Consider the following 14,404-nt stretch of genomic DNA (forward strand, 5'->3'; position numbering starts at 1 on the left):
CGAGTATGTGGAAGACGCTTATAGAGCAAGGGGTTGAAAACGAATATATACAAATTGGAAAGCGCGGGCCCAAGTTTTGCCATAGAAAGAGGAGTGAGTCAAGGCGATTTGATCTTCCCAGCTGTTAGCCATCTTAGAATCAATAGTAAGAAAGCTAGACTGGAAACTTTACGTATGTAACAACGGGGAACGGTTAGCGGATACGTCTTTATAGCACGGGAGCTGCTCTCATTTCATCATCTTACCTCTTTACTCCCTGATTATTAACAGTAAGTATAAGATATTCTGACGAATGTCGTTATCGAAACAAAAAGTATTCATCGACCATTGACTTATAAGCGATAAGTAAAACCGACCAGTTCCTATGGTATATTTTTACCATCACAAAGATAAGCCTAATGTTAACATAGTTTTAATAATGAAAAAAAAAATATTGTTATAATATATAGCTTATATTTTTATACTAATTGCCAGTTCATTATTTAGAAGTTCAAAGTAAAGTATTAAAAAGGAATATCCAGTAGAATTTTGTTATTTATAATTCTTTTGCAGCAGCGTCGCATTTTTTCGCAAAAGCTATTTTGCTGAGAGAATATATTAACATACTTTGCAAGATGGCTAAACATGTAATTACCGCATCGTATAGTTTTTTCAGGTCAAAGGTTTATAATTATTAAAACTGATCGTTTTTTAATCTGCAATTGATGTGTTTATGGATGGAATAAGTAAATTAGGCAAGAAGATATAATTGTTTATAAAACCAATTAAAATGCGAGAGGATTGTAAATAGTCCATGGCACCAGATATTAAAAATAATAAAAATAAAATAATGTTAATAAAAGGAAGGTAAATCTTTTGACATAATTTACCTACGTGAAGGCTTATAGGATGTAAGGTGCCTTTGTATAAAATATTATTTCTACGTTTTTATTTTCGGTCTTACGTTCTGGAGATTCAAACATGAATATCAGAATTGAACATAATATGAATTTAATAAGATTGAGACATTCAAATACAGAGAAATTTCATGGTTGTAGGTTAATTTAAAAATGTAAATGAAATTAACTTCTTAGGTAATTCACGACGTACGCAGCGTTCGTCAAAATGGAAAATGTAATAAAAGTATTTTAGCATTTCGCGTCCTACTTCTCGAGGCAGTAAGACGAGTAAAATTACATTGTAATATTGCATAAAAATGACGCGATAAAGAGTGCACGTTATTAGAGAAAATTAATTTAAAACAAAATTAATTAATATGTATCATAATTGTTAACGTATTTTATTAGGAATATGGATAGATGGCCAAAGCCGTTGGTCTATAGAACTGATGGAAATTCATCTTGTCATGTTTTAAAAGGAGTAAAATATTAGTTAACCGAAAAATGTTTATATTACGTCAGTTAATATGATAACGAAAATGTTCATTTATGTAACTCGGATCCGTTGATAAGAAACTTAATCCAAATATACCATATCATTATGCAATAACCGGTTAGCGCTTGTGTTGTCTTACATTTTGTTATACATAAGCGTGGTAACTATCACTTCAATTCGTTACGGGACGAAAAGAAAGTTAATCCACGTGAAGCATCTTACAAATACAACCATGGCTCGCATTGAAACATGGCCAGTATATCTCTGTATTTATTTTATTCAAGTGTTGTTTACTCCAATAAGTTAGCCAACCATCGTGTGTCTTAATCTTGAAGAGTGGCACAAATTTAAAATGGAACTAATAAATTAAAAGAAAAATCATCTCTGTGTAATGAGTATAGCTTTTAGATTATTTTTTAAAAACAGATGAAGAAATATTTTATCGTTTTACAAATACTTTGTCGATTACCTCAACAATTCAACATTCCTCAACATATTTAATATTTCCTGACGACCTTAACAAGGTCACCTGCCCAACATGTGGGTGGCCAATCCATGGTCTTCATTTTAGAACCTTAAAGCGCTAAGGCCATGTGGCCTTTTTACAGCCAAATTGACTTCCTAATGCGCAGGGCTATGTATGTATTTATATTAAATATTTCAACGCTCTCTTAATGGTCTGATCTCTCATTTTTCAGAAATAATGTTACAGAAAAATTATTCCACTACTTTAAAAAAAAAAACAACGAAACACGCATTAAAAATTAATGGGGCAAACCACCTTGTTTTTATGCGAAGAATATATTGTAAAGGCCACCGTGCGTGTCACGAATAGGAGTATGTGGAACATCAGAATGCATCTCGTGCAACACCGTAAGAATATCAACGCTACAATCGTAAACATGAACTAAGTTCAGGTCACCAATTAATGTCGTGGCTTGTCTCTCCCTGGAATCTACGAGATATATTAAGATTAAAATTATTTTGTTCTTGAGACTCGTTAAATCCTCATGTAAAAAAGTAGAAAGACTTAAAAGCACATTTAAATTTAAAACTTGCACAAAACAGAAATCATAGCGCTAAAGTAGTATTTTGCTCTAATCTAAATGAAATGAGGAAAGAATTCCAAAATACATTTATTTTATTAATCGCTGATTTCCAATTTGTTGTTTTCAAAATAACCCATTAAGAAGTAACGATTATGTCAAAACAGACGATTATGTTAATCGTGTATTTTGATTTTTTATCCTGAATTTTTTAACTCGGTGTCTTGCCAAAGCTACCACGAGAGCCTTTCAGCTTTGTTTCCGTAAGGAGCCTCAAATCTGCATTCTAGATAAATATTAACAAACTTATGAACTAATTTTGTAAATATAGGTTTACTGATATATTAGATGATTGGCATATTGATGCTTTAGAATTAAAATGTTCAACTATTTCATATATACTTCATTAGTCGATGGCAAAAAAGAAACACTCACTAAAACAAACACTCTTTATTCCCTCTTTTGATTTAATGATTTATTCATAATCGTAATTAAAAAGGGTGTATTGACGACACGCTTAATATAATTATATCTTAGCAATCATAGAATCAAAAAGGCAAAATACTGTTATACATCCTATCAAGTCATTTGCCGCTTTTAATCCGGGAATATTAAGATATTGTTACTGTTATACTTATACATGGATACTTAAGTGTTATCTAATCATTTTAATGAGTTAACGTACATTCATTTTAGATAAAATAAGCTGACAGTTTGAGTTGATGCTCTTTATCACTTCGTATATTTGTGCTGTGTGGAACGCTGATCGATAAATTTTAAAATGCCCTGTTTAAAAATTTTAACGAATATACCGAACAACAAAATACCTCGTGATTTTGTTAACAAGATAATACCAATCTTAGCAAAAACTGTAAAAAAGGAGGAAAATGTAAGTATTATTGAATTTAAATCATTTACTTATGAAATTAGCTACATGTTTTAATAATACAAATTATTTTTTAACGATTACATTGTTTTTGTTTCCAAGGTATGACGTTTTTTAATGATTTATTTTTATAAATTGTTTACATATTATTAATAACATTTGTTTTTGCTCAAGATTTCGTATTATTATCGACACGGGGAGCGGAAAGAATGTTTCTTAATACTGGCGTCAAATTTGCCACATGATCTTTTATATCATTTAAGAGAACTCTATTAATTACAAAGCGTACATTTTTTGTTCTGGATATTATTAAAAATATATAACACAGGGGTTTGCATCAAATACCTATGCTATTACAGGTATCTGCTACTATAGGGTTCTAAATGAGCAATTTACAATACATGTCAAAATTGCGTTTGTTACTTCGTTTATAAAGTGAATTAAACAAAAGTATGAGCAACTTGGAACTTAAATAATAAAACTGAAAAATAAGTGGTCATTTCATGTAGTATCGCTGTAGTTTACGTACCAAATCAAAGGTTTTTAAGGACTTCAAAGACATTTATCGACATTTTGACTATGTTAGTCATAAAATTGTATTTAATAGTTATAATAATAATTAATTCATTTAAATAACATCATAAGTTAAGCGAAGCATGGAAATATTAATGTTTTTATTTACATTTCACAGAAGTTCATTTGCGTAATATCAGGAGATTGTCACCTGTCATTTGGAGGCGAATCTTCAAAACCAGGCGCAATTGCTACCCTGGAATCAATAGGAAATTTGGGTATTCGAGAAAATAATGAAATCATAGGAGAACTGTCTAAATTCATGGAAAAAGAACTGAACATAGTTTCAGACAGGTGACAAATAATTTTTTTTAATAAAAAATGTACATTGGTGAACAAGCGGACGCTAGGATAATTTTATTTATACAATCATCTTATTTTCAGATTTTTTGTAACATTTTATGATTTACAAGCACATAACGTTGCAAAAGGAGGTATTACAATAGAAGAAATGTTTAAAATTGAAAAATTGTAACTTTCCTATACTGTGATTGTCCTAAATAAATCTGATAAAAATAATACAAATTGAAATATATATGTATTTTTATTAATTAAAATTTTGCGTTTTCTGCTTAGTTTTTATTTAAACATTTATTTTTTTAAAACTATTTACAAATATTTAATAATCATTATTTTATATGCTGTTATCATTAAATTCCAGTTTCCCTGGATCTGGATCTGAAGTATCACTCACGTCGACATGATATATTTCTTTATCACGTTCACTGCGGCTTGAGGTCGATTCAGCCTCATGGTAGACTTTGCACTGGTGCGGCGCGTAAAACTCGTGTTTTCTCTCTAGTGCGGCGGCTGTTTACACTCAACCGTATGAGATATGACAAAAACAAATATAGCTTTCTTTATGTCTGCGAAGCATTGACTCAATATTGTAAAAAAATATTGATGAACATGAGGCAGAAAAGGCCTCCACCGCACTACTAGGAAGTTCAGCTTGAGGCTGATCCGACCTCAGCCGCACCAGCTGAAAGTTCTTCAAAATTGGGCCCGCAGTGAATGTGTTATTGATCTTTTGTTGTTTTTTATAAATAAGATCTGCTTTGTTTTTCCATATGTTAAGATTTTTTAAAGCTATCACATACATTGTTTTAGTATTAGGTAGTAAAAATTCTACCTGAAATTGAGTTTCAAAATAATTTATTAGTATATTTATATTGGTGGCTTTGATGTGGTTCGCGGGTAAGCCGTCGGCGTCGGTTCGGCATTGGTGTAACCTAAGCTCTTATGTCAGAATTTCCTTTGTATCGATATAGAATTTGGTAATGTATGGCGTGTTTTTCTTGTATGCTCTCGTATATCTAAGTAATTGTCGTTTGAAATGCCGTTGGGATTCGCTTCATAGTCGGCGCCTGCGTCGGTGTAGCTGAAATGCTTCGCGGTTCTATCATTGGTGTTGGTGCAGGCATGAGTGTCAACCTAAGCTTTTGTGTCGGACTTGCCATAACGTCCGCTGCATCGCATGCGCCGGCATAGCTGTAGCTGAAGTGGCTTGCAGTTTTGTCGCCGGCGGCGGTCCAGGCATAGTTGTCAACGTAAGTTCTTGAGTCGGACTTAGGCTAGCTGTCCGCTGCATAGTCGTCGCTGGTTTCGTCGGTGGCATCCGCGTAGCAGACGTGACTCCCGTTTTAGTCGTCGGCGCCGGTTCAGACATTGGTTTCGACCTAAGCTCTTGTGTCGGACTTGCCTTGGCATCGATATGGAGTTTTATAATGTAAGGAGTGTTTCTATATGCGCTCGTTATATGTTGCGACGGCGTCGATGCCATTACCAGAACAGACAAAGGCAACGCGGCGTCCGCTTCTGCTTCGTCGTTGGCATCAGCTTTAGATGCGGTTCGGTCCGTCCTCATATGCTTCGGCATCTGTGTTAGCGTCGGCGTCAGTGTATGGGTCGGTTTGTCTGTGTATAAAATTCGTGAAAAAATTACAAAGTAATTATTTTAAACAATTAATATTTTCTTTCTTTTTGTTTTATGAAAGCTTGTTTAGGGCGCTAACCCCTACGCCAACCTCTACGCCAATGCCAACATGAATAGGACTTCGACGCCGACGCCAGAGCCAAACTGGATGCTGACGTAAACGACGAACCCGACTCCAAAGTTGACGCCAACGACGATGCAGAAGCGGACGCCGACGCCGACACCGCGTCAAGTAAAAATGCAAATTCCCGCCGAGATTTTTTGATATTGATTAGTTCCAGAATCTGCGGAGGGATGATTCGCAAGCATATATTGAATTTTTTTTGTTTTTTTCAGCTCGGATGTATACTAATTATGACCTATAGGATTAAATATAAGATGAAATATTATCGATGTATTTATTATCTAAAATTTTTGTACTGTATTGTCTGTCATTTGATTATTTTCTCTAGTCTTAATCGAATCAGGGAAACTTTGTGTAGGCGAAATTGTGTATTTATATATGTATTTTAATAATGGTAAACTGAATGAATATTAAGCCAAGCATTACATTTATTTAAATGATGTAATTATTTGATTTTGAGCCAGATTCGAATATATATTTTATGTACATTATAGAGTATATACATCATTGATGCACAGACCGCGGCCCGCCGGTCGGATACTGGTGGCCCGCCGACAGCTAAAATAATACTCTCGTACATTCGAAAAATATTGAATTCTATTCCAGAATGAAACCAAAAAAAAAAAATTACCTATACTTCTGGCGGCCGGCCCGCCATCAGTTTATGATTTGCCCAAGTACTGACGCTAAAGCTGCTAAAAGCAACATGGCCTGCTATGCCTCGATTTATGGGCATTCTAATTTCTTTCATCTTTACAACTCGCCAAGACCAGGCTCAAACTTCAGGTCTAATATAGTTGATACCAACTAATATTTTCTGTAATCTACTAGAAATAAAGACACTGTAAGTAATGATCTGCGTTAACTAGTTTTTGCGCAAATTCAAGGAATCTTTTGATCAACTGTTCCAAGGAAACCACCTCTTCGAATATCGCCTTGTTAAAAAAATTGTGTAAAGTAATGATCATGCAGAATTTTAGCTTATTATATTATAAAGTTTTATACGAACTTTCCTAAGATAAACTTAGAAAGAGTTTTACATTTGGAAACAACTTCGAATATTTTATTAATAATAGCTCCGAATGCTTTTACAACAAATTCTACGCAAAGCTTTTGGAAACTTAAATTAACTAACTAATTACTTTACAACGTCCAAGAGGAAGTCCGACATGCTTCTCTCCCTTTCCTTGTCAAGATATAGAGTGTGGTAATGTAATGCCAAACTTCCCCACGCAAGAAAGTTGCAACAAACTTCTTCGTCTTTATCGATGAAAAGTTTCTCTATGCTCCACATTTCTATTACATACGAAGTTTTCCCCACTGCCGTCAGTATTGGCTGGTATAGCAAATAATTAGCTCCTTTCTAAAACATAATTAAAATCATCTAATATATAAAATTCTCGTGTCACGGTGTTCGAACTTGAACTCCTCTGAAACGGCTTGACTGATTTTTACCAAATTTAATATGCGTATTCAGTAGGTCTGAGAATCGGCTACTATCTATTTTCTATACCCCTAAGTGATAAAGGTTGTTCACACTTAACCCTTAACTTGGTAAGGTACATTAGACTGTACATACATTTCAAAAAAAATTTACTGGTTAAATAATAATATTTTTTTGTTTTGTTTTTATTAAAAATATTACTAAATAATTTAGAATTAGTAGAAAAATATTTTCGTTGTTGCAACACTGAACAACACATGTCAAATTCAAAATGGCTTCGAAACAACAAAGTGTTGGCGGGACCCGGGTAAGTTTTTGCGTTATAAATTACTTTTTAGCTCAAAAACTAATAAAAAATGGTGTGTTATTTGATCTAAAAACTATGTATTACTCAAAAAGTGGTTTTATGCGTTACTGTCTCAATTTTTATGGCCGATTTTGGTTGAAACAAATGTATGTACACTGCACTGCACGTTGCCAATAACGCACTAAAATACTAAAAATGAACTATGGTAACCACGCTGTACATTGCTAAGTTTACACAGTTTTTGGTTTTCAACGAATCGGCAGTTTTTGTTTATTTATTTTTTTACCTTCTCATAAAAACTGTCTGCTTTGAACTTTTTTTTTTCTTTTTCCGCCTGCAGAACTTACAACTAACTCGCGCCCATAAGATCTTGGCTTTGGTACCCGCTCAAAACGCATGCTCTGACGATAGTTCCACATCTGATGAGGAAGCAAATGCTTATATACCGCCTTCACCAGATACCTCTGATCCACCTTCAATAGCATCATCACTAGAAGCCCTTAATTTGCTTGATACTTCAACTGACTCCAACAACGAACAGCATGATATACCCATTACTTTACCACTCACACCAACATTTGATGAAGTTTTTCCATCGCCGAATACAAGTAACTACAATGTTATACCCACATTGAACTCCATCCAATCTTTGCCATCTCCTTCTGTTGAACTATCATCTCCCCAGCCTAGCACCAGCGGACAGCAGTTACTACTTACCAGGTCCAAGCGTAAAAAGACAAGAAAGACTGTAGTGACCAAAAAAGTAAAGGTTCAGAAATTCGCCCTAAATTATCAATGGTCAAAAGCAGTACTTCGTCACAATGTATCTCTTGAAGAAAACTTATACAATCTCCATCAAACACAAATAGAGACAGTACTGGATTATTTTTATTTCTTTTTTTCTCCTGACTTAATTACTGACATTGTTTATAATACAAATTTATATGCAGTTGAACAACTAGGTCGATCTATTCAGCTGACAGAAGATGAGATTAAAAGCTTCCTGGCCATTCAAATCATGATGGGTATAGTACAGATGCCAGCTTATACTGACTATTGGGCAAGAAAAACAAGATACCCTCTCATTGCTGATCTTATGCCTCTCAAAAAGTATCAACAAATACGTCGATATATTCATTTTGTTGATAATACTTTGGAAGATTCAGACCGTTATTTCAAGATTCGCCCCCTAATGGAGAAAATACGCAAAAATTTTCTGAAAATTGAAGAAGAAGGAAAATATTCCATTGACGAGATGATGATACCTTATAAAGGTCGTAAAGCAGGTAAACGAAAGCAGTACGTAAAAATGAAACCTAAGAAATGGGGGTTTAAGAATTTTGTCCGTGCGGGTGTTTCGGGTATCATCTACGATTTTATTCTGTATGGTGGCGACGATACCTTTCGTGGACTGACTTTTTCAGAGAAAGAAGCTACAATTGGTTTAGGAGGTATGGTAGTGCTTGCATTGTGTCAAACTATAAAGAAAAAGCCGGCCATTGTGTATGCTGATAACTTTTTTATGTCGCCTGAACTAACATATATTCTGCGGGAAGAATACGGGATCCTTAGTCTAGGAACAATAAGGACTAATCGTCTCAGAGGCTGTCAAGAGTTATTGCCAACTGACAAACAATTAAAAAAGAAGAAACGCGGTTCTAGCGCCCAGGTGGTTTGCAATAAGAATAAGTTGGCAGTCGTAAAGTGGAACGACAATAAAGTGGTTACACTTATTAGCACCTACATAGACTCGTACCCCTTAGAAACAATCAAACGATACGATAAGGATGAGAAAAAGAAAGTAGATGTAGAATGTCCTCAAGTGGTCAAACATTACAACAAACATATGGGAGGGGTCGATTTAGCAGATATGTTGATATCGTTATATAGAACTCCCTTCAAAAGTCACCGTTGGTACTTGGGAATATTTTCACAACTTGTTGATATGTGTATAAATAACGCTTGGCTCCTACATAGAAGAGATGGGAAGAAGACTTCATTGAAAGATTTCAGATTTGAATTGTTTGATGGGTTGTCTAATAGAATAGGAACAAACCAAAACGTTACAGACGATATAGGCGAGAATCTGAAAATCCATAAACCAGTCTCAGTCCGACCAACTGATAGCGTCAGATTTGATAACACAGGTCATCTTCCAGAAGCAGGTAATGAAACAATGCGTTGCAAATATTGTAAGAGTGGAAGAACATCTGTCTACTGTATAAAATGTAACGTACATTTGTGTTTTGTTGTGGGAAAAATAAAACGTAATTGCTTTCGTAATTTTCACCTAAAATAATAAAGAATAATTTAAATATTTCCTCCTTTTTTTGAAATAAATTTATAATAACCTGAATAATGTAATTCATTATGTCCTTGGTAGTGTACACCAAAATGTACAAACAATTTATTTATAATATTTCTGTAAAATTGGCAGTGTACATTGTGATGTACTTAAGTTTTCTCGAAACCTAGGATACCTAGATTTTTATTTTTATTTTTCTCAAGTTGTCCATTCATAAATTAAACAAAATTTATCAATAATTTCCTTTTTTTTCATATTTTTAGTTCTTGCCAAGTAAAGGGTTAAAAAAGTTTTTTATTTTTTTTAACGAAATTTTTTGTTTTTATTTTTTTATGATACAGCATACAAGAATACATACAACCATAAATTTTCACCCCTCTACGATCAACCCTTATTTTTTATTTGTAAATTAAAATATCAATTTTTTTTTGCAAAACAACGTTTGCGGGATCAGCTAGTTATCATATAAATGACTAAATAGTTAATATACAGTACGTAAAATTCAACAAAAATATAGATGTTCTTCAAAATATATCAAATATTTTTTTATATCTGTTTTCACAAAAATCAACTAGCTTAAAACAATAGAATTCTAAGCAGTAAAAGGTAGTGTAGGTATCGGGTCGATAACAAGTTTTCAATAAAATAGTAATTATATTGAATTATTCAAACTATTCGATGTACTTGTTCTATTTGTTGCGGTCAAAAATTATTTACAGAAGCGTTGCTGGAGTTTTTCTTGCTTCATCTCTCAGCGTTAATGTTTTCCGTAGTGGTAATACCTCGCGGGCGCCCTAACGTCGAAATGCAAAATGGGTATTAACGACGAGTGATAATACAAGCTGAGGTACCCTCGTAGGGGCTCTTGAGCCTAGCCACTCCGAGGAGTGTCCGGCGAAACGATCTAAGAGCTCGGCGGCCTCACAATTCGGTGAAATTGTTGTATGTAGAAGCTCGAGTAAAATATGTTTACACTAAGCGCCCTCAGCCTCTGCCCCTCGCATCCCTGAAATCTACAAATGCTGCCCAAGTAATAGCGGTACAAGCCAGTCCAAAAAAAAAGTCAAAGTCCTAAAATTGTTTTAAAAAAATATTGTTACCTTACTTTCAATCCCAAATACTTTGAATACATATCGAGGTGTCTCTGGGAATGTTCTTGGCTGGTCGCTGCGTAATATATACCGCCGAGAGCCTCTTTTTGCTGTCTCCAATAAAGATTGTTGCGAGCAAGCGCGGGTGAGATTGAGTAATTCCTAGAAATAATTTGTAAATATTTCAGCCTCATCCTGAGAAGTCTCTTAAATGGTCACAGATTTCTTGAACCTAAACTGTCAATTTACTTGAACGAATTGATGGAAACTTCTTATTTGAGAATGTATTTAAAAATGCTTTGTATCACTAGTATATTCATGATTTTCCATGATAAAGTAAAATTAGTATAATTCAGTTTACTAAAATTATTTCATATAGTAGTGATTGTTGATGTTGTGTGTTAAAACTTCCCTATTTCCGCTAGCTTTAAATTTACGAAATAACAGCATTTACTTTTTTTACGTTATCAATGTTTAAATTCCTAAAATGCTTTGAAAAAAATTCAGTGCATTCTTTTAAATTTTTGAGGAGGTTTTGTTAAGGACAATGTTCGTTGAAGGCATTCTTGAGATAGTCCCAAGCTGCATTCTTCGACTAATTTTCTTTTATTTTATTTTATTTACCGTACTTCTTTGTCATTTTATTACATTTTAATGAATGTACATAGACTTTTTTTATAAATTTTGTGCGAGAAAAATAATGTAAAAGAGATTCTCTAATATTTATCATGTCAGCTAACTCCACAAAACTGAGTAAAAGGGATTTTGATTGATGTTCCCATTGTTGACCTGAGCCTTCTCACAGAAAGGAGGCTTGTGTGGGCCACCACATTAGCTTGGAATCCATTAAGGAGGAGTTGATATCTTTTTTAGATTTTCGATCATAGGATTTACCGGTTTGTACATAATATTCTTATTCACCGTTTGTAAGTAATTTCAATGTTGTACACATTCATCGCTTATTGTTACTATATTTATTGGGTTATTTGCTGTCTAGTCTTATAGCTGCCGGTGAATCTTCTGTGGAATTTAATACCTGAAATAAAAAAAATACTAACATCTTTAGTATTAGTTGCAAAATACTGCACAAAGTTTGTATGATCCGGAAATAAATATTCGCATCCACACCAATAGATGAAGTAATGCAACACACAAGTTGCGATAGTACAGAATACTCCTCAGTATCTTTCTGGGGACTTTTTACTAAATCCTGGAATTGATTTTGTAGATTGAGAATAAATTTGAATGTATTGCCGTTATAATGTATTACCATTAATTTTATTTGTAACAGAAAAGTAACCTATTCACCATACACTATACAATTCGTTCAATGATAATAAAGATAATATTTATTTGCTATCTTGTGTCTAGATTAATAAAGTTTTAAATCAGTTAACATTTTAAATAAATTTACTATAAATATTTGTTTTTTGAATGCTTTGATTTCTTGCCGAATTCCATAAGCACTTGTATATCAGATGTGGATTCCGTTTTGCAGGCCTAAAAAGGTCAATACATTCCGTAACTCTTTAAAAGAAAATGGTATAACAGGTTATTAACTAGGGTAAATATTCAACGTATTTTAAAGCTTATATTTTATGCTTACAACGAAAAATGTCATTACCACGAAAATTAAAACACTGTGTTATAATATAGTCAACGAATATATTTAAATTTTTCAACAATCATAATGTAATTATACCTCAAAAACGTAATAAGGTATGTACAAATTTAGGCTAAAGCAATAGGATTAGTAAAGCATGTGCGAAGTATGAAAATAATTAAGAATGATTTAAACATGTTTCGCCATGTTACGCTTTGTTAAGTTTTTATTTAATTAAAAGCTATGAATGTTTCGAAACTTACGAATTGTTGCGTTACTTTTTTCGTGAACCATCTTTGCAGTTCATGGACGGATTTTTAAGTACATACGACTCTGTGAAGTCATTGCTCGGGTCGAAGGAGTCCACCATCTCCAACACTTGGCCTTCTTGGGTGCGTGTCTCTACACATAAAATGACACAAAATTTAAATATTTAATGCACAGGGTAGATCGTAATCAAAAATGCGTTCTAGTTTTTTTTTTTAATTATTATTTTAATTTAAATAATAAGAAAAATAAATGAACATACTAAGTCTGGCCATAAATAGTGTTATAATTTAAAATAATCATAATATTACTTTTGAATTTGGAATATGGCATCTTTAAAGGATTGTGTTTTCTTATTTCTCATGAATATTTGTCCAACATTTTCTAACATTATAATGGAGTTGGGTAATTATAGAAAAGTGAATAGCGGTGATTTCATTACATAAAGTATGTATGGTGCCAAATACGATTTTTATAATCCTCAATAGGCGTAATATTAGTCAAATGCTTCCGGGCTATTGATTGATATAATGAAGCCTATTGTGTATTTGTGATAGAAAAATACCTAGCCGTCCACGAGTTCGTACGAAAAAGACGATAAAATCAGTAAAGGAAAGAATTCGAAGGAATTCTTTACGAAAGCAAAAGATTTTATCTCGGGAAATGAAGATAGCATCTGCCATATCGCGTTATTTAAAAGATAGCTTATGATTTCCAGCCTTTGAGAGATCTATTTTTATTGGTTATTTCTTAATTGATAATGTAAAACAAGATTAGGGAGGTAAAATTAAAACAAATACTTAAGCAATACTCAAGGGGAAATCATAGAAAAGTTTTAAATATTTATCAGAATTTTTTTACAATTGAGCAATATTTTAACAAATAAAATGTATTTATATATTATGCTCAAAGCTGTAAAGATGATTATTAATTAGTCAACAATGTACAACGTGGGCATTATCATATAGCATATATTGTTACGTACAATAAAAAAATGTTGTTTTTCTTTGTAACGATATTGATAACAAGACAGTGTATAGACTTAAGCAAATATACATATTTATGCAAATATATATATGAGCCTTGAGGGTGATTATGTTACCTTTGCTTAATTCTTAGTAATTTCTTTTGATGCTCTCATGGAAATGCTGAGTGGTGTACGTAGTATGTCATTCGTTCTAAAAGATCAGAGTAACTATTGTACCGATGTTTAACTTAACTCATCATGCTTATGCATGTAGCATGTAAAGTATTTTGGATATATGTAAATATCTTGTCTTTTAGTCGTTCGTGTCACCTATATTATACAATGGCTTGAAAATAGCTTGTGTTCATAACGATAAAACATTAATTTATTTGAATATTACCTTTGACTGCGGTTTTAAAAGTGCTTTGTGATTTACTTAGCTTTCGGTTTTTATTTATAAAATAATTATATAAATTTAATT

General features: G+C 33.0%; 1 protein-coding gene and 1 pseudogene across 1 annotated transcript; one reads left to right on the plus strand and one right to left on the minus strand.

Moving 5' to 3' along the window:
* The first annotated feature begins 3,131 nt into the window (after positions 1–3,131).
* Positions 3,132–4,413, plus strand: LOC137933713 (macrophage migration inhibitory factor homolog). Its single transcript, XM_068777740.1, has 3 exons — positions 3,132–3,309; positions 3,998–4,173; positions 4,264–4,413. Exons 1-3 carry the CDS (start codon positions 3,202–3,204, stop codon positions 4,352–4,354), a joined length of 375 nt encoding a protein of 124 aa, XP_068633841.1. The 5' UTR covers positions 3,132–3,201; the 3' UTR covers positions 4,355–4,413.
* A 2,211-nt stretch (positions 4,414–6,624) lies between these two features.
* LOC137933702 (probable 3',5'-cyclic phosphodiesterase pde-5) lies at positions 6,625–7,317 on the minus strand (annotated as a pseudogene).
* Between the last annotated feature and the right edge of the window lie 7,087 nt (positions 7,318–14,404).

Source organism: Battus philenor, unplaced genomic scaffold (genome assembly GCF_028537555.1).
Source record: "Battus philenor isolate CCGP_79_NKW_IND1 unplaced genomic scaffold, ilBatPhil1.0.hap1 SCAF_1, whole genome shotgun sequence".
NCBI classification, from domain to species: Eukaryota; Metazoa; Arthropoda; class Insecta; order Lepidoptera; family Papilionidae; genus Battus; species Battus philenor.